The 18,342-nt window shown below is 43.5% G+C and overlaps 1 protein-coding gene across 2 annotated transcripts in view; it reads left to right on the forward strand.

The window, feature by feature from the left end:
• Kcnv2 (potassium voltage-gated channel modifier subfamily V member 2) overlaps positions 1-18,342 on the forward strand; it is a 76,828-nt gene that overhangs the window by 5,856 nt on the left and 52,630 nt on the right. The window contains 1 exon segment of one of the 2 annotated variants that reach the window (NM_001106370.1): positions 9,076-12,762. The exons of the other annotated variant lie outside the window; for it this stretch is intronic. Coding sequence (NP_001099840.1) covers positions 9,076-9,357 — 282 coding nt within the window. The 3' untranslated portion in view covers positions 9,358-12,762. 2 annotated transcript variants of the gene reach the window in all.

The raw sequence follows: 18,342 nt of genomic DNA on the forward strand, positions 1-18,342 counted from the left end.
ATCTTAAATTCCTTGACGGAGGGAGAGCTGGTTAGGTGTAGCATGAATCCTGTAATCCCCGCACTGGGGAGAGAGGAGGACTAGCCCACGTGTTAGAGGCCAGCTTGGGTTACTTGAGACACCTATTATCTCAAAAAAAAAAAAAAAAAAAAAAAAAAAAGCAAAACGTGGGTGGGGGAGAAAAATTTGACAGGCAGAATTTTGGAAAAGTGAAAAACGATTCATGTTTTGCACATTCAGTCACCTCTCATTGGACACTTAGTGTCCTAAATATTTTGTAAAACTGACTTCATGTAAACATAAGAAGCACATGGCTGTTGTCACCATTTCTTTTTAAGAGGACGAAAAGCAGCACCAGTCTTTGAAGGACACTATAGATACCTTACAGAAGAGGGTAAGCGTTGGCTGAGCAGTGCTGATCCTGAGGACTGGCTGCCTCTTGTCCTGGCCCAGTCTAAAATAAGTCTGTCCTGTTCTAAGGTCCACAACCTTTCCTTGCTTTACCACTGTGTCTCACAGGATTTGTCATACCTTGCTTAAACTGACTGTTAATATCTGAGTTATTCTTATCACTGTCTTGAGAGCTTGACTCTTCAAAGTAACCCAGGCCATTTACTTAAAAGGCCTGTTTCTGGTTTACTAGATGAATCCTTTTTGAAAGATGCTAGCTGACCGACTCATCTCAGAGCAGTGAGTAATTGAATAGATCCTTGGGTTTTCTTCTGCCAAGCAAACGGGAAAATCTTTAAAGACATTAAGCAAAAACTGAAAAGATTGGTTATTTACAACATCATTGAGGGTGTCAGCATGTAGTCTGGTATAAAATTCTGAGATAAACTAACCCCAAGGCTATTGACAGAGCAGTGTACCATGATGGGAGACGTAGAGGGGCTAGCCTCCAATATTCCAACAGTTAACCATACTTCTGGCTAAGAAATGTGAGATTCCATGCCATCATTCCCGTTCCTCATTCCCGTGTCTCTGGAAGAGGAAGTTGGACTCAATGTTCCCTGCAGTTCCACGAGTCTTCCTTCCTTTCCATGATTAAAATAAGCTGAACTTTCCTCAATGGCGGGCTATGGTATCAGGCTCTTCTGAACAGGCTTGTCAACGGCTGCTGCTCTGATCATTCTATCTGATATCCCAAGAGACAAAAGGTCATCTCCATAGGAGATAAACCATGTGACAGATGGAGTTCACAGAGGATGATTTATCCCCAGCAAATGACATTTACTTTGGAGGTGCCGAAAGTGGGAATGCAAACAGTCAATCCACACACTGATGATATAATAGAGTTTTAAAGTCGAAACTTTGCTCCTCCACAGATCTTACTGTGTATAGGCAGCAGTATGATGGGACCTTCAACTAGTTTTAACCCACAGTATTTGTGTTAATATGCTAATATAAATATTTTACTAGGCCTGTTAATACTGGAATTTTTTTTTACTTTTAAAATAGTTCTGATGTTCCTGACCATTGGTTACTTAATTTCCTGTACTGATTAATGAAAACTGAAGAGTTTTTGTTGTTGATGTTGTTGTTGTTGTTGTTGTTGTTGTTGTTGTTAAGGAGTTCATTTTATTCAAAATTAGTGGTTTTATTTGAAGATAAAATTTACAAGAGAATTTACATCACCATTTGCTTTTCTATCTGTGAGACAGTTTGGCTATTATTGTTTTAACCAATGGGAGGAGTTTGAGGGTGTAGAGCTTGTACCTTTATCAAGCACTGTGTTTGCACACTAAATCTCACCTATTCTGACTTCCTCATTTACCAACCTTACCCCATACCAATGATCTTTATCCATTTTATTCTTGGGTTTCTAGAATACAGATCATTATGAGGTACACACGTGACTGATAGCTTGTGAATTCTTCCTGGGCAAACGTAAGAGCACAGTAGAAACCATTTCCTTGATTGTTCTAGGCCTGTGGCATTCCTCAGGACCGAGGCTATGAACTCAGCTCTTCTTGGTACTCTGATTATCTTGCCTGTTGTGTACTTATGCACTGTATTATCAGGATCAAGGAGGACAGAACAGCATGAAATGATATACACAAAGTGTCCTGCTTCTTAAGTGTAGCTATGAAGTAAGAGGATGCAGACTGTTAGGATTAATGCTTTGAATAACCCACAAAGGTCCATCGTCTTCACTGAGGGTCTACAGTGGGCCAGGTGATACCCTAAGCACTAAGCATTGTTTGATGCCCAGGAAGGTATTTTTTCATTATGATGCTTGCATTTCAGTGCAGACAGATACATACTGATTTCTGAAGTCAATGAGGGGAAACATATGGGATAGCAGGAGAGAGCAGTTGGGATGTTAGCATCCCTTTTTCATGGTATAGCAGAAACGTCAATTTGGAGATGAGATGACATTGAGATCAAGTTTGAACCATGAGAAGAAATTCCCTTAAATCCACATAACTAGTCAGACTGAGACTCTGAGAAGTGGAATTTTGACATGCTAATTAAAACATAAATAAAAATGAAGAAGTGGGATCTTAAAAGTGACTGGCCCACAAGTATTTTATTAATCACATATAAATGTTACCAATAAATTGAGTACAACCCCAAAATACATATACATCTATTTACTTATAAGTAATGTATCTTACAAGTTACTGACATGATGTGTCACAGCCCATGCCAACACTCAGTGACTTCAGACATCATGCATTCATTTAGCATGTGAGTATAAAAGTGAGCTCCTGAATCTGCATATGGTCATACATACTTTCGATCCTAGCATTTAGGAGGCAAAACCAGGCCCATCTCTGAGAGATCAAAGCAAGCCTGAGCTACAGAGCAAGTTCCAGGCCAGCCAGGGCTGCACAGTGAGATCTTGTCTCAAAATAAAGAAATAAATGCGGATGAGCAACTGTTGTGGATGGTTTAAACTAGAAGCTCTTCTCATCTGGTGACACTCGCCCTCATATGACTGTCTAGCTGGGTGAAAGACGATATGAAGATAGGATGAGATACTAGGGCTAAATGTATGTCCTTCCTACGTCAACAGGCCTGTCTCTAAGGCTGTGGCAAAGGTCAGGAGAGAGAGAGAGCACAAACATAACTATGCACATCACTTCTGTTCATATTTCTCAAATTGTTGTTCAATATCACTCAACCCAAAGCAAGTCCCATGACCATGCTCTCAGGCAAGGGTGAGAGCAAGTCAGCCCAGTAGAAAAAAGCTCTGAGATTAAGAGAAAATACCTTGATGACGGGATGATACTATAAGTTAGGCCCAATAATGCAATCATTCTACTGTAGTCATATAATACAATTCAAATAAATTATAGCCATACACCCACACATCAAAATGTCAAGATGGAATCAAAAGAAACATGATAGGTATTTTCTTTTCCTTTTTGTTTTCTTTGACAAAGGGTCTCCAGTGTAACTCTGACTGTCCTGGAACTCACTAACAGACCAGGATGGCCTTGAACTCCTGGTTGAAGGTCCACCTGCCTCTGCCTTCCAAATGCTAAAATTAAAGATATGAGCTCCCACTCCTGGCTGTGATTGATAGTCTCTTACACTACCCTAGAACTGTGCTCTTTGGACCTCATAATGAAACACAGATTCTCCAACCCATTCTATCTATGTTCTTACCCATATAGGACAACTCCCAAACAGATCTGCTTTCAATATTGTCCCTCTTTCTAATGCCAAGAATCTGTCAACCCTCTGTAATTCAACTCAGGGTTTTAAGAGGAATAAGTCACTTCTGTTATTATAAAGAGTTTTTAATTATTCGACAGATCTTATATCTGCAAGAATGAATCCCCCATGGAACCTTCGGTCTGCAATTGCTCGTGTAATAGTATGTAAAATAGACCCATCTCAACCTGTCAAATGCTGGTTATTTGCGAGCATTAGTGTAATAAAAATACACATGTAACATTCTAGCCTGGAGTACGTAATTAATAAATAGAACCTACCACATCTAACTAGCTGATGTGGTATCATATGTAAGCAATAACCTCTGATTCCAGATCTTTTGTGGGGGAAATTAATACAGAAGTCATTCCTTCTCTACCAGGTCCTGAGGGGAGGGGTGTTATGAGACACACGGAAGGGCAAATTTCTGACTCTGCAGATCAACAGGCCATGCCTGGAGCACTGTCAATCATGCGTTTGGTGTGGGGGGGGGTGGCGGCTCAGAATTGCCTAAGAGTGAATAAATTAATTCTTTGGGTCAACAATAGCTCTGTGATAAAGCTGTAACCATCAGCTTCCTGGGTGGGTTTGTTTTCAAGTAAAAAGGCCAGTTGGACCTTCAACAAGCCATTTCCTTTGGACTCTTCCAGATCAAGTTAATGTTGTAGGAGTCAAAGAGGAAACTATGGCATAAACTCGTCGCTTTGAAAACTCTCCCAAAAGGAAAGTTATCTTAATCTGAAGCACCAGATAATTGTGCCCCATAGAGATGGCTCCCATCTTTGTTTTCCTAAGTGATAGAATCATTTCCTTGAAAGTAGTTGGTCTTTACAAGATCACTGAAAATGCATTTTAATTGACTGCTTGGAAAAGACGCATGTGAAGATTACAATCAGGAAAATGGAAATCAAAGTGTGACTGTGCTATGAGGAAAAATGCACAGTTAATAGGAGGTAGAAGAGAAAAAATAACAAATGGAGAGAATAACTATTGGCCTTAGAACAGGAAGAACAAATGGGAGATGTAGTGTTGTCAGACTTGGGCACATGGGGCCAGCCATGTATAGCCACTGCAGATTGATATGGTGGCACCATGAGGCAGGTGCTGAGAGTACTGGGAATTTCAAACTATCTGAGCAAGACGGTGGTGGTGGTGGTGGTGGTGGTGGTGGTGGTGGTGGTGGTGGTGGTGGTGGTGATAGTGGTAGTGGTGATGGTGGTGGTGGTAGTGGTGGTGGTGGTCGTGGTGGTGGTCATGGTGGTGGTCATGGTGATGGTGGTGGTCATGGTGGTGGTGGTGGTGGTGGTGGTGGTGGTGGTGGTGGTGGTGGTGGTGATAGAGGAGACCAGAACAGAGATCCTCATAACTCCTTCCTACCTCCCAGTGTCCATGCCCCTCCTCCGAAAACTGGCCAGCAAGGAAAACTAGGAAATGTAGACCATACAATCCTTGCAAAATTACAAAAAGTGTTGACGTTCTAGCTTCTTCAGAAACATTCGTAAATGAAGCAACAGCTCAAAGACTCTTTGGTTTGTTATTTTATGGGTTCCTGCTCTGAGAGTGGACCCCTATTGTGTCTCAAAAGGATGGTCCCCCTCTTTTTCAAGATGACTTCAGTGGAATGTGATTGAGTATCAAAGGGCTAGAGAGCATCAGATAAGCTGGAGCGGCACAGGGCATCTTTACTGTCTGCTTTTGTATGGTAGACCTCTGACTTTCGTCCATGGATTTGCCCTAGCTCAGGCCAGTCTCCTCCTTACTGTACCACCTACAGCCATGATATAACCGTGACACCCAGTAATGTCCAAAGGAGAGTTACTGTTTAGTGTTGATCTCAGTCTTTGGAATGCTTTGAGGAATTGCTCCAGAGTGGGTGCATTCGGTATTTTTGAGGAAGGCACCTGACAACAAAATTATCAGAATTTGTACAGCCGCTCGTACCCACCTGAGTTGTTTCTTTAGATTATAATCCTCAAGGGAAATATTCGTTACATCAGCAACATGGATAAGTAACGTTTGAAGAACAACATCAACTCTTGAGTTTTAGGAGGAAAAACAGTGAGCCTTTTCTGCCTCTACTTCTTTGGGAAAACCAGAAGGGGGTACTAATTATTTTCTTAATTACCTTTATTTCCTGGCATCATCCCTCCTAGATTCATGAACTACTAGCTGCCAAGGCATTTTATCTATACCCCACTCTTCATGACGGAGACAAACATTGCTTGTTGTAGGAGAAATTCCATTGTGGTATTCCTGTTCAGAGGACATCCTGATGCTTTGCTGAACACTGCTTCGGCAGGTCAGGCTTGTTGATTAGTGAGCAAGCTGTCAGGGGAAGGTCATGCTCTGAACCTTGAAAGCCAAAACCAGGGGACATCTGTGACTTTTCAATAGGACAGTCAGCTTTCAGGTAAGACTGGCTAAAGAGCCAAGTTCTCTAGATATTTGGATGAATCACGGACACTTTGGTCACAGATTCCAAACTCATCTTCTGCTAATCCAGAACTTACTCTATGAGGTCATTTGAGGTCAGTCTGGGGCCTTCAGTGGTAGTATCTATGGAGATGTGACATGTTCTATGGAATCTACAGAAACTACCCTAAACCAAGAAGTCCTAAGTTCTACTCCAGTAGCAAGGGAAGAGAACAAGTTTACAATAAGAGATAGTGTCCTACACCATTAATCCGAGTACTTGGGAGGCAGAGGCAGAGGCAGAGGCAGAGGCAGAGGGGCAGAGGCGAGAGGCAGAGGCAGAGGAGGCAGACATATATATCTCCATGAGCTAAGCCTGGTCCATACAATGAGTTCCAAAACAGCCAGAGCTACACAGTGAGATCCTGTCTTTAAGGAAACGAAAAGAACAAGGTTACATACTAAATCAAATTATTCCCAAAACAGATAGCAAAACAACTCTACACATTGAACAGCTTCTTGGGAACCAGACAGACATAGCCTCCTACTAGGAGAGGTCTCTTCTCTGAAACTAGAAATCCAAGATACCCAGGATTTTTGAGGCCTGATTATGCATAACAGATATTTGCTCTTATGTAAGACAAATAAATTTGCTTTTGACTTTTCCCCCAAAGTTCAGCCAAGAAACACAAATAAGAATGATGTAATTATACCATCATTTTAAAAAGAAAAGAGAAAAGAAGAAATGAAATGAGAAGGTCTTGATAATTTATGGGAAACAAAAGAAAGTAAGGTTGGGGGTGAAGCTAAAGGCAGTATGGGAATTAATTAAAAGCTTAACAGTAGCACTTTCTCTGTTCTATGTCCCCCCAGCCCTGCTCCCCAACACGCATACTGTCGGACCCTTGTGTATCTGATGAAATGCAAGGCCACTGGCGCTGTATGCTATTCTAAAGCTGTGTCTTTCTTCCACTTGTCCCAGTAGCCAAACTCTCTTCAGTGGTCTCTATGGAGAATCAGTTGACTGGTCATCCTGGGCTGTAAGTAATAGTGAGAGGTGAAAACCACAGCCAAGCTCACACACCAAGAGAGAGGTGTGACTCTGGTGTGGCCAGCGACAAAGGACATACATGCAGACACACAGGTACACATACAGACGTGGAGCTGAACCGAGGTGTTCATCTCTGGTTTCCTCTGCTCATTATGTTCTTAGCCAGAGTGTGGGAAAAGCACATCCTCTATCTACCAAAGTCTCCCTCACCCTGCATTTACACAAAGTCTGAAGGAGCCTATGTCTACAGCCTCTAATAGACACAAAAAGAAGTCAAGTTCCTGGTAGAGAGTATGCCCATAAGTGTTTGTGTTTGCTTCTCTTGAGCTGGGGCCAGCTCTCAGACAGGGTCCCTCAGGTCTCCCTCACGAATGAGCTCCCACAGCCTGTGAGTAAACACACCATGGGTTCCTATTACAACCATGTAAGGTGGCAACTATCTCTGTTATATGCCAAAAATAGAAACTGAGGCAGAGAGAATTTAGCTGCTTTGCCCAAAACCCACATAATTGTGAAGTAGGTTTGGATCAGGGACGTCAGCAGGTATGGTCCTTTAACCCTGTCTAGGCCACCCTGCCTCTGCCGTGCTTGTTTGCATTCTAGAGCGGGAAAAGGGGGTTCTCTTGTCAGATGTAGAGCAGTGAGCCTTGGGACCTGCCCCTCCTTGGAGGCATCCCTTTCCCTGTCTGTGGCTCTTTGCCACTGGCTTTGCCCAACTGACTCCTGTCTCCATCTCATTCTAAACAGTCAGCCACATTTGAAGGTTCAGACTAACCACTGCAGCATCCTTAGCACAGAGCGTTTACATCTCTGAGCGGAAAGAGGCCATCTCAGAATGGCCAGGGAGTGACTTTGTATAATTACTGCCACCTGTTGGAAGCTCAGGGGCAAGTGTCACACAAGCCCATGGAGCAGCAAGCAGGCCTGGAGTTGGGCAACAGGAAGGTTTTACCACTGCAAGCAACAGCCCTGCTTCAGAGGCTTCTAGGGACTTAATCTAGGGACCAGTGGAAGCACATGAGGCATGGAAGTAGTCCCCCGGGGGCTTCCCCAGGGTTTGCTCGGGCTATACTAAGAGGTAACTGGTCCTGCGAGGATCTGTGTTTTAAACAGGAAGCTTGTTAATGGAAATAAATCTCTAATTAGTGGGATTTCAAACAGGGCGACAAGAATGAAGAAAGGAATTTCATGAAAGATGAATGTAGTTTTGTTCTATGAGGTCTTCCGAGGGCCCTTTTGCAAAGCAATGAGTGTGTTTCTCTACATGTGTCAAAGGGTCTCCGTTAAAAAGCCAATTGAACTACACAACAGCTCTGGGCAGTGTTGTAATCATCCGTTTTAAAGATGAGGCCAGCATAGTAGAGGTAGTCAGCACCCAGGGTGGCCGATACAGGGCCCACTGCTTTGTAGTTAGTTTTGCGTTTCATCTTTACTAGAACCCTGAGTGACGGTCCCAGTGTCTAAATATATGTCCCAAGATCCACCAGCTGAGAAGGGTCAGTCTGGACTTGAAAAGTGATCTGTTTTCTTTGAAGATCAAGCTTTTTCTCAGACATCCATAATGAAGGTGAATCCAGAGAATCCCCCATCCTAACACCGGCCCCAACTGGAAGGGGCACGAAAACAGACAATTACTGAACACCGTCCGTGATAGGAATTCAGCATATGTTATATAAATGCTTGTTCCTACAGCTTCTTAGCGTCGATCTTATTTCCCTGTACTGCATATACAAACACTGGTGTGCCAGTCGGGATTTAAACCAGTCTTTAGCTCCACGGCTTGTAGTCCTTGCATGGCATAATCCTGCAGGCAGCTCTGAAAGCTGCCTCCACCCGAGCTCTTAGCGATTCCCTTGTGCACCTCCAGGGTGGTGCGGCTCTTTATTGCAGGCTCCGTTTCCTCATCATTCTCAGGGCTAACGGTTCCATACTGCTTTCCTTCCTTTTAGGTAAGCATCTCTACCGTGGGCTATGGAGACATGTATCCAGAGACCCACCTGGGCAGGCTTTTTGCCTTCCTCTGCATCGCTTTTGGGATTATTCTCAACGGGATGCCCATTTCCATCCTCTACAACAAGTTCTCCGATTACTACAGCAAGCTCAAAGCTTACGAGTACACCGCCATCCGTAGGGAACGGGGAAAAGTGAACTTTATGCAGAGAGCCACGAAGAAAATGGCTGAATGTTTATCTGGAAGTAATGCACAGTCCGCCACAAGGCAAGAGAATTAAGGCTTCATTAGGACACAAGGCTTATAGAACCCATGAATTTCAAAGCTTCGTTGCTTCTTTTAAAATTATGCCCCCCCCCGCCCCTGGCAACAGAGGGGCGTGTGAAGCCCACGCAGACAAAGAGCATTCAGTTCAAAGTTCTAACTCTAAAAATGCTCATTTGGGCCCAAATTCAAAACTCCTCACATGGCCCTTTAGCTAGATTGTGTTTATGTATGACGTCAGTCCTGGAAACGGCTGCAAGGAAGCAACATCTTAGATTTCTCTTTTAGTTTCTCATGGCATCAAGCTTGATGCATATATTTAGACATGAATTGACTAGAGATGATTTTTCCTAGTTCAAAGCAGGAGGAGGGGCCCTTAATTTTCCAGAGAATGGAGCGTCTCAGCAGGAGCAGGAGAAACTTTGGAATCAGACCAACCTCTCAGCCAGAATCCCAGATCTACCAGCTGGATGGTTTGTAAGGAACCTACTTCAACCCTCTGAGCCTTGGTCTCTTCAACTGTGAGATGTAGAATGAGTTTTGATGATTTGAAGGATGAGTTTTGGGTTTGAAGATAAGTGCTGTGTACATGATAGCTGTTCAAAGTGTCTGAGTGAGTAACATCTGATATATCATTCTCAGTGGTTTACAACCAGAGGCAAGTCTTCTCCCCAGGCCACATTTGGAGATGTTTTTGATCATCACTATAGTTAAAAAGGATGAGGCGGGTTCCTAGCATCTAGTAGATTAGGGAGGCATGGGGTGCTACAGATCCCTACAGTATACAATAGTGTCTGCCCTACAAATTACTAGATGTCAGTAATGCCAATGTTGAGGAATGTCTAGAATTACTATGGGAACCCAAACTTGGTCCATGACATTTTTCTGTATGTATGAATTTCTCTCTCCCTTGAAAGGAGCCCCCAAGTGACCTCTCTCTTAATGCAGACTTCCGTTCTTTCTGTTTCCCAGAGAAGGGGTGGGAGAGCAGTGCTGCCTCCCCAACAATGGCTGTAAGGCAAGCGCTGGAAGACCTCTCTAGGCTGAGGGTTGGAAACCAGTGCCCTTTGGGTCATTTCTCTTCTTGAGATCTTTCTTTTAATTCCTTTCTGAGTCCACAGGGCTCCTGTAAATTGAAGTCTTAAAATCAAAGGCTCATTTGAACAGAGCACACAGAGATTTGCCCCCTAGAACTGGAGTTCGTGGTGCTATAGAATCCTTCTCAGGGTATGACTGCCCCATCTGAATCATATGTAAGAATAATTGTGCTACTGACAGAGGCAAATGTTAGTGACTATACATCTAGTCTTTAACTTCATTTAACCCTCAGTACATCCTTAAGTTAGATGCTCTGGTTCTATTTAAGGAGAAATGGAGACTTAGAGAGGTTAAATGGTCCATCCACACTCTCCTAGCCACTAAAATAGTGGCTTTAAGCATAGGTTCATCTGAGGGAGGCACAAGGCTCTGTTGGAAGTCTAAACGTGTGACTTTCATACATCGGCATCAGTGCCGGTTAGTTCCCATCGTCAGCTTGATACAATCTAGAGTCACCTGGGAAGTGGGAACCTCAGTTGAGAGATTGCTCTGACCAAAGTGGTCTGTGACCATGGCTGTGTCTGTGAATAGTTATCTTGACTGATGATTACAAGAAATTTTGGCTTGATAAGTAAGCACTAACACTTAGAGATGATTATTGTTATGCCAAGCCCACTGTGGGTGACATCATCCCTAGCAAGTAAGCCTAGGCTATATAAGAAGGCTAGATGAATGTGAGCCAGGGAGCAGGCCAGAGAGTGAGCCATCAAGCATCATTCCTCCAAGGTTTCTGATTCAAGCTCTTGCCCTGATTTCTCTTAGTGATGAATTTCAACCTAGAAAAGTAAGATGAAATATACCCTTTCCTCCCCAAGTTGCTTTTGGTCATGGTGTTTCACAGCAACAACAAATCAAAAGAGTGTCTTACTCTGTTTTGCGGGGCTGTTACAGAATACTGTGGATTGAGCAACATATAGTACTTATTTCCCTCAGCTCAGTTAGAACTCCAAGAACAAGACACAGGCCGGTTGGGTTATATGTTCAAGCTGCTCTCTTCAGTCAAGTTGGTGTCTTCTTGGTGCATTCTACAGAGGAGACTGTGTCCTAAAAGCATAAGGCGAGCTTCCTGAACACTGCCTCCAAGTATCTTATAAGGGCCGTGATACCATAACTCATGAAGGAACAGCCTCATAGCTTAATCAGCCCTAAACACTTCAGCTCTTAATATGCCATTGTGACAGCACACCTGACTTACAGAGGGACCTATTCAAGCCAAAACATAGGGTCAACTTGAATTTTAGATGAGCAGCAATTTGTAATAGAAATATATCTCAAATATTGCATAGTATAGGCTTCTAAAATTCAAATTTAACTACAAGTCTGGCATTTTGCTTGCTAAATCTGATAATCCTGTACTGTTGTTTTTCAGTGTCAAGTTTTCTTCATTTAGTTAACCCCCAAGCCCTAAACAGCACACCCTTCAGCCAAGGGAGTCTTTTCTCTTGCCAGCTAAAAGGAGGGGGGATTTTTGAACGAGTCTCCTTGCCAGAAGTAATCACATGAACTCAGTCAGCTCACATATCCACACAACGCAATCAACAAGGCGGCCGCCCTGCTGTCCATCCCCAGCCCTGGAGCACTTCAAACTCCAGGAATGGATTTGCTGATGAAGTGAAACTTCTGGGCTATCATGGGGACCAGGGAAGACCTAATGATCATAACACTCCTTCTGCTCTGAGAGAGCAGACCCAGAACTGCAAGGCAGAAGAAACTCCCTGAGAGACAGGATGGGGGCACATGGGGTATGGGGGGAGGCACTGATAACAAATCTGGAACTTTCCAGGTTCCTGGGATGCGATCTAGTCAACAGCAAGAGGCCTCCTCCCAGTCTCACTGGCCACATCTGTTCAGACAGCTGTGCACTGCCTCCCCCAGGGAGTAAGAATGTCAGGCAGAATACAATTAACACACACAAAAAGAACATTTTGTGAGCTTGTGTACCAGGCATAGGAACATTATTTAATTTAATACTTCAGTTGCGTTATCAAGGTTTCCCTGGTCACTCACAAAGGCTTAATCACAATCAACCTACTCTTGATTTTAAAGCTGATTCTGCAATAGACTCCACTTAGTTGAACCATATGAAGCTGACGTTTTCATCAAACATGACTGAATATTGGCAGCTTCTTCTGGCATGACCTAAGAGTTATGTGGTTGTAATTTCTCTCAACTTGTTCCCACATTGTTAACATAGAAATAATAATGGTGTTTTCCTCACAATGTGGATGACTATTAAATGACATTGTGTATATTTAAAACTTTAGCATCCTGACACATGTTATGTATTAAATAAAGGCTGATCGTCCTCTTCCTCTTTCTCTTCATCATCTCTGTTTTCTCTTCACCATTTTGTTGTTGTACAAGAAAGCTGCTCATATTTCAGTCAGTGTCCTCTGTCATCAAGAAGAAGCTGTGCTCTTCAGGGCTCAGTAGTTGACCCAGCTCAGACATCATGGAATGAAGAAAGGACAAGACACACAGACACATACACAGAAAGCTAGGCTTCGGACCAAGCACGGTAATGGAGACATGGCAGCCAGGAACTCAATGCATTTCTTTTATCCAACTGAATTGAGGTGGCAGGTTTACTGTATATAGCAGAACAAGGAGGAGGCAGGTTTAGCTAGTCATAAACCTTAGCTAGAAGGTTTATGAGAGAGCAGTCTCAGGCTATAAACATCCAGGAGGAAGCTACAGTTGAAACTTCCTATACACGTTATCAACATTCACACAAATGTTTCATAGGGAAAGATTTTGCCTTTCTGATGGGTCTGATGTGTTGAAGTCCTTGACAGGGCCATGCTCATGTCAAACAAGACACATCCACCGAGAGGGCTCTAAGCAGTGGTTCCTACCCTTCTTAATGCTGCAACCCTTTAATACAGTTTCCCTATGTTGTGGTGACCCCCAACCGTAAAATTACTTTTGTTGCCACTTCATAACTGTAATTTTGCTACTGTTGGGAATCATAATGTAGATATCTTATAGGCAGGATATCTGATTTGCGACCCCCAAAAGGGCATGACCCACAGGTAGAGCTATTGCTGCCCTGAATGAACCAACTTTGAATCTTTACCATCCAGGGCTATGCACAAGGTCCCAGGCCAATGTGTTCAAAAGGACTTCCTGTAGTGATGAAGACATTGAACCATGCCCTATACAGTGACTACTAGTTAGATCGCAACTGTTGCTTCTGATTTACCTCATGGGAAAAAGTGACATGTTTACAAGGAACCTTTCTTAAAAGTCAAAGAAACTAATTTTATCACTATAAAAAACAAACGAACAACAAAACAACATTATTCCAAAAAAAAAAAAAGTTAGGTCAAGGGAAATGGATTTAAATACTACTAGCCTCTAAACACTGGTGACTAGGACAATTTGAATGAGATGAATGTGGTGCCTAAGCCCAGCATTCTTCCCTCCCCCTGTCCTCTGTTGACATTTCTAATCTAGTTATTATTCCCCACCTAGCTGTGTGGCCACAAAGGTCTGTATAGGCAGATTCTGAGCCTTCTGCCAGGATATCAGAGATCGGAAGACAAAAGCTGAGTCCCCACAGCTGTAGTTCAGCTTACCAGCTCTCTATTTTGGTGACAGCATTCAGAATTCCCCTGCAGAGGCTTTCCTCCTGCTGTCCTTCAGTCTAGGAGTAGAAGAGTCCCCTCACTGTTGCTTGTCCCCTAGTACCTCATTACTCTTACTTGGTCCCTTTCATCTCTGTAAAGAGAATGTTTATTAAAGTCACTTTGGTGGTCCCCTTGGATCCGTCAGCATTTTCCAGCTGAAATCCTGATTGATGTCCCAAGTGCATTGCGAAAAGCAGTTTGTATTCCCCAAATTTGCCAGCAAAACAACAACGCATGCGTGCACACGCGCAGCTATGTGTGTTTGTGAGTGTGTGTGTGTGTGTGTGTGTGTGTGTGTGTGTGTGTGTGTGTGTTTGTGGACAGTCATGCCTCCACAGGTTATCATCCTAGGCAATGAAACCCAGCTCTCTACTTTAAAGGCCAAGAGGCACATCCAGTTCATAGATGATCTGGGATGACCGGCACCTCAAAGCACTAAGTGGTTTAGCTCTCCTGTCCAACGCTCCCAGCTCTGCCCTTTGCAGAGCAGTTTTCCAATTATTCAGTCCACTGGGTGCACTTCGTAAGCCATTCCACTCATACAAATAGTTTCATGCATATATGATATGCATAGGGCCAGCTAGAATATTTGCAACTAGGAACAGAAGCTCTGATCCTCTCAAAGGACATCAGGAAATTACTTTGTCCAGGTTTCTACCTGACTTGCCTTGTTTTGTAGGTTGATCCCTCTGCAGACAAATGCCAGCAGAGTTTCACATGCTGCCCTTTGCCTATGTCCAAGTCAAACATTGTTGACCAATGTATTACTCTTTCAGATGTCTCCTAGTGCCCTGCTCTTTTGGGGGTGGGGCTGGGCAGGATTTTCTAATTCAGAAAAGCTACATGGATTCTGTTCATGTTATCCTTCATTCTTATACGTTTTAGAAAATGACCCTAGGAAGATTTCAGCTTTCCTCTCTGGGGATCTGATAATGGAGATACCTGGCACAATAGCTATCCTATCCAAGCTGGGTATAACTGCACATGCCTGTAATCCCAGAACTCAGAAGGTTGACACAGAGGACCTGGAGTTGTAAGTTACTCGGAGCTACATAAAAAGATATGTGTACTTGTGCATGTGCTTGTGTGTGTGCTTGCAGGTACCCACGCATGCATGTGTGTGCACATACATGTACACATGTATAAATAATCTGATAACACATATAGGATACACGCAGAAGGAGACAGCCACTGGGCTTGGCTTGAGCATTTGAAACCTCAAAGCTCACACCTAGTGTCAAACTTCCTCCAACAAGTCCACACCTCCTAATCCCTATCAGGTAGCACCACGCTCACCCCCCACTAAGCATCAATCATTCAAATCTGTGAACCTATGAGAGCATTTCCAGTCAAATCACTACAGATAGACAGAAGCAACATATAACAGATACCTTCCAATTAAAAGCTCACAATTTTCACCAGAAACAGACTGGAGAAGCCTGATATAAGAGAGAAATCAAAGGGAACATTAAATTGTGGCTCACAAATAACCAACAGAAACCAATGGGATGCAGAGGCAGTCTGCTGGCTCCCTCGCTGAGTTCTCTAGCTCAGCATGAGCTTTCTATTCTCTCCTCCCACTGTGAGCATTTTTATAGCATGGGGTGAATGCTAGTTACCTGTGTGAGAAATGGTTCACCTTCAAGGACATACAGTTTTTAATACTCTTATTAGTTACTGTTTCCCTCTCCCTGTTACACAGACAAGGACCCAACCTGCTCAGCACAGGTTTTAGAGGAAAGAAAGGAGAGCCTTCTGTATTTTCAGGGTTCACTTTTAACACAGTAAACTATATGACAGTTTACCAATATAATTTGCATGAAAGGAGCCAGGGCTTTCAGGAATGCTAAACAAGCACTCTACTAACTGAGCTACACCTTCAGCCCTGTATCTGGGTTTTGTGAGTGAGTGTGAGAACAGAAGCCGTGATAGAACAACCATCAGGCTGTGAGGAATGAGCCTGAGTAGAACCCAAGGCCAACCTTGTGAGATATGCAGTGTAAATGAGAAACCTGCCTGGCCTGGGAAGGTACTACCATTTGGAAGTCATTTCTTTCTGCGGTGAGAGCCTAAGCCACTTGACGTGCCCTCCATTCTGTATCTGCATACATCTTGATGTTGTCTTTGCACAGTGAGGGTGGCTGAAACTTCCCTGTCTCACAACAGAGAAATGACCTGAAATATGTTTGTGTTCTAAATGTTCGTGATCCCCAATTCCTAGTGTCTTACATAGTGCTAGATGATAGTGCTGCTTAAAAGGTCACTATGAGATAGTGTCCTCCAGGCATGACTGGAATGCTACACACACGAAATCCAAACAGCATGGTTGCCTAAACAAAACCTGCATAATGACTACCCTGGTCCACATGTCGATGGGGATGGGGAAAATGTCACAAGCCCCACTCCTAAATGAAGAACTCCAGGGATTCAGTGGCTGCCAAGAGAAGAAGAATCTATGTCTGGATAAAGCTCCTGATAGTTTATCCAATGCCAGTGTTTGGCCCTAAACGCATCTGCACATAAGCAATATGAAATGGTGAAGTGTCCGGTGCCCATCGATGACCACCGTTTTTCCAGGTTGCCTGCCAGTGAGTACATCTAACATATAAGATACCAAAGCACCCAGACTCCATCTTCCTTCCCATGCATCACTGTCCCTGCTGCAATGCAGTTCCTTAGGAAGGCTCTGTGAGGAAGGTACTGCTATCCATTTCCAGTAACAGAAATGGAAACTAAATGAGTTCTCTAGCTCAGCATGCAATATACCCAAGGTTCCAGAGACAAAATGATTATGAACTAAACCCAAATCATGTGCTTTCCATGCTGCCTCCATAGCCGCTCCACAAATGCCACCAGAATCTGGTAGTTTAACATGAAACAAAACCGGTCCATTGTTCTACCACCTACAGATGTTTTAGATCAATTTATGGAGAAGGGAGAGAAAACCGGGTTCCCCTAAGCCAATACCTCTTGAAAATAAAACTTGGCCTTCAAGAAGAAGGTTCTGCTTTTGTACCAGTTTCATGATCCAGTTCTGAGGAGCTGCTCCCTCCTTCCTCTGTTTTTTTTTTTTTCCCAAGGTCTCTGAGCTCACCTGTCAATTATTTTGGTTTCATAAGTAGCAAGAGACAAGGGGCTAGGGCCAAGTTTCCAGCCTGATTCATTCCCTAGAGAAATGGAGTCCATACAGAGGGAGGGAGAGAAGCCAGACACGATGGACCCATCACCTGACCTCCACACTTCCCAGTTTCCTCCAGGCCATTTATTTCATTAAAGTACAGATGCTCAAGGGAAACTCGGGAGTGGGGACAATTTCGTTTTTCCTGTGCCTTGGAAATTAAAATTCCTTCCAAAACATAATTTGCTTTGTTCTTTGAAAAAGCTAAGGAGAAGGGGAAAGGGGGTCAGAGGAGTATGAATAATGAAATGAGAAGCAGGGAGGACGAAAGGGAGGGTAGAATACAGGAAAGATGCATAGAAGAAGTGAGAGAGTAAGGTGGGAAGGAAGATGAGAAAAGGAACAGAAAAGCACTGAATCAGACCCTGTGTCTTCATTTTGACAGCACTACATGAAACTTTCATCTCATCTTTAAAAAATTCAGTTGGTCCAGATCATGAATCACCACTACACTGTGTGATGGTTTGCATATGCTCGGCCCAGGGAGTGGCACTATTAGAAGGTGTGGCTCTGTTGGAGTAGGTGTGTCACCATGGATGTGAGCTTTAAGACCTTCATCCTACCTGCCTGGAAGTGAGTATTCTGCTAGCAGCCTTCAGATGAAAATGTAGAACTCTCAGCTCCTCCTGCACCATGCCTGCCTGGATGCTGCCATGTTCCCGCCTTGATGATAATGGACTGAACCTCTGAACCTGTAAGCCAGCCCCAGTTAAACATTGTCCTTATAAGAGTTGCCTTGGTCATGGTGTCTGTTCACAGCAGTAAAACCCTAACTAAGACACACTGTCAAAGGTATTTTATGTAATTTCTTCCTTGTACCCCACTAGTATCCCCCAAGAAAAGTCTCAAACTCAAACATACACAAATGTAATTTATAGCTGTGGCATATCTTGAGATGACACAGAGTAGTGAGAAGCCCCCCTGACCTGTGTTCAGAAAGCAGTCTTAGCACTTGGTTCTCACACAACAAATTCTTCTCAATAGCTGTGGAAGTGCCAAGCTTTGTTGTAGCACTGGCTTGAGGTGAAGAAAATGCCCTGCCTTTGCAGAGTTTCCATTCTAGAGGAATAAATAACAAGGGGAATGCGTAGCCTCT

The sequence above is a fragment of the Rattus norvegicus genome, chromosome 1 (assembly GCF_036323735.1).
Source record: "Rattus norvegicus strain BN/NHsdMcwi chromosome 1, GRCr8, whole genome shotgun sequence".
NCBI classification, from domain to species: Eukaryota; Metazoa; Chordata; class Mammalia; order Rodentia; family Muridae; genus Rattus; species Rattus norvegicus.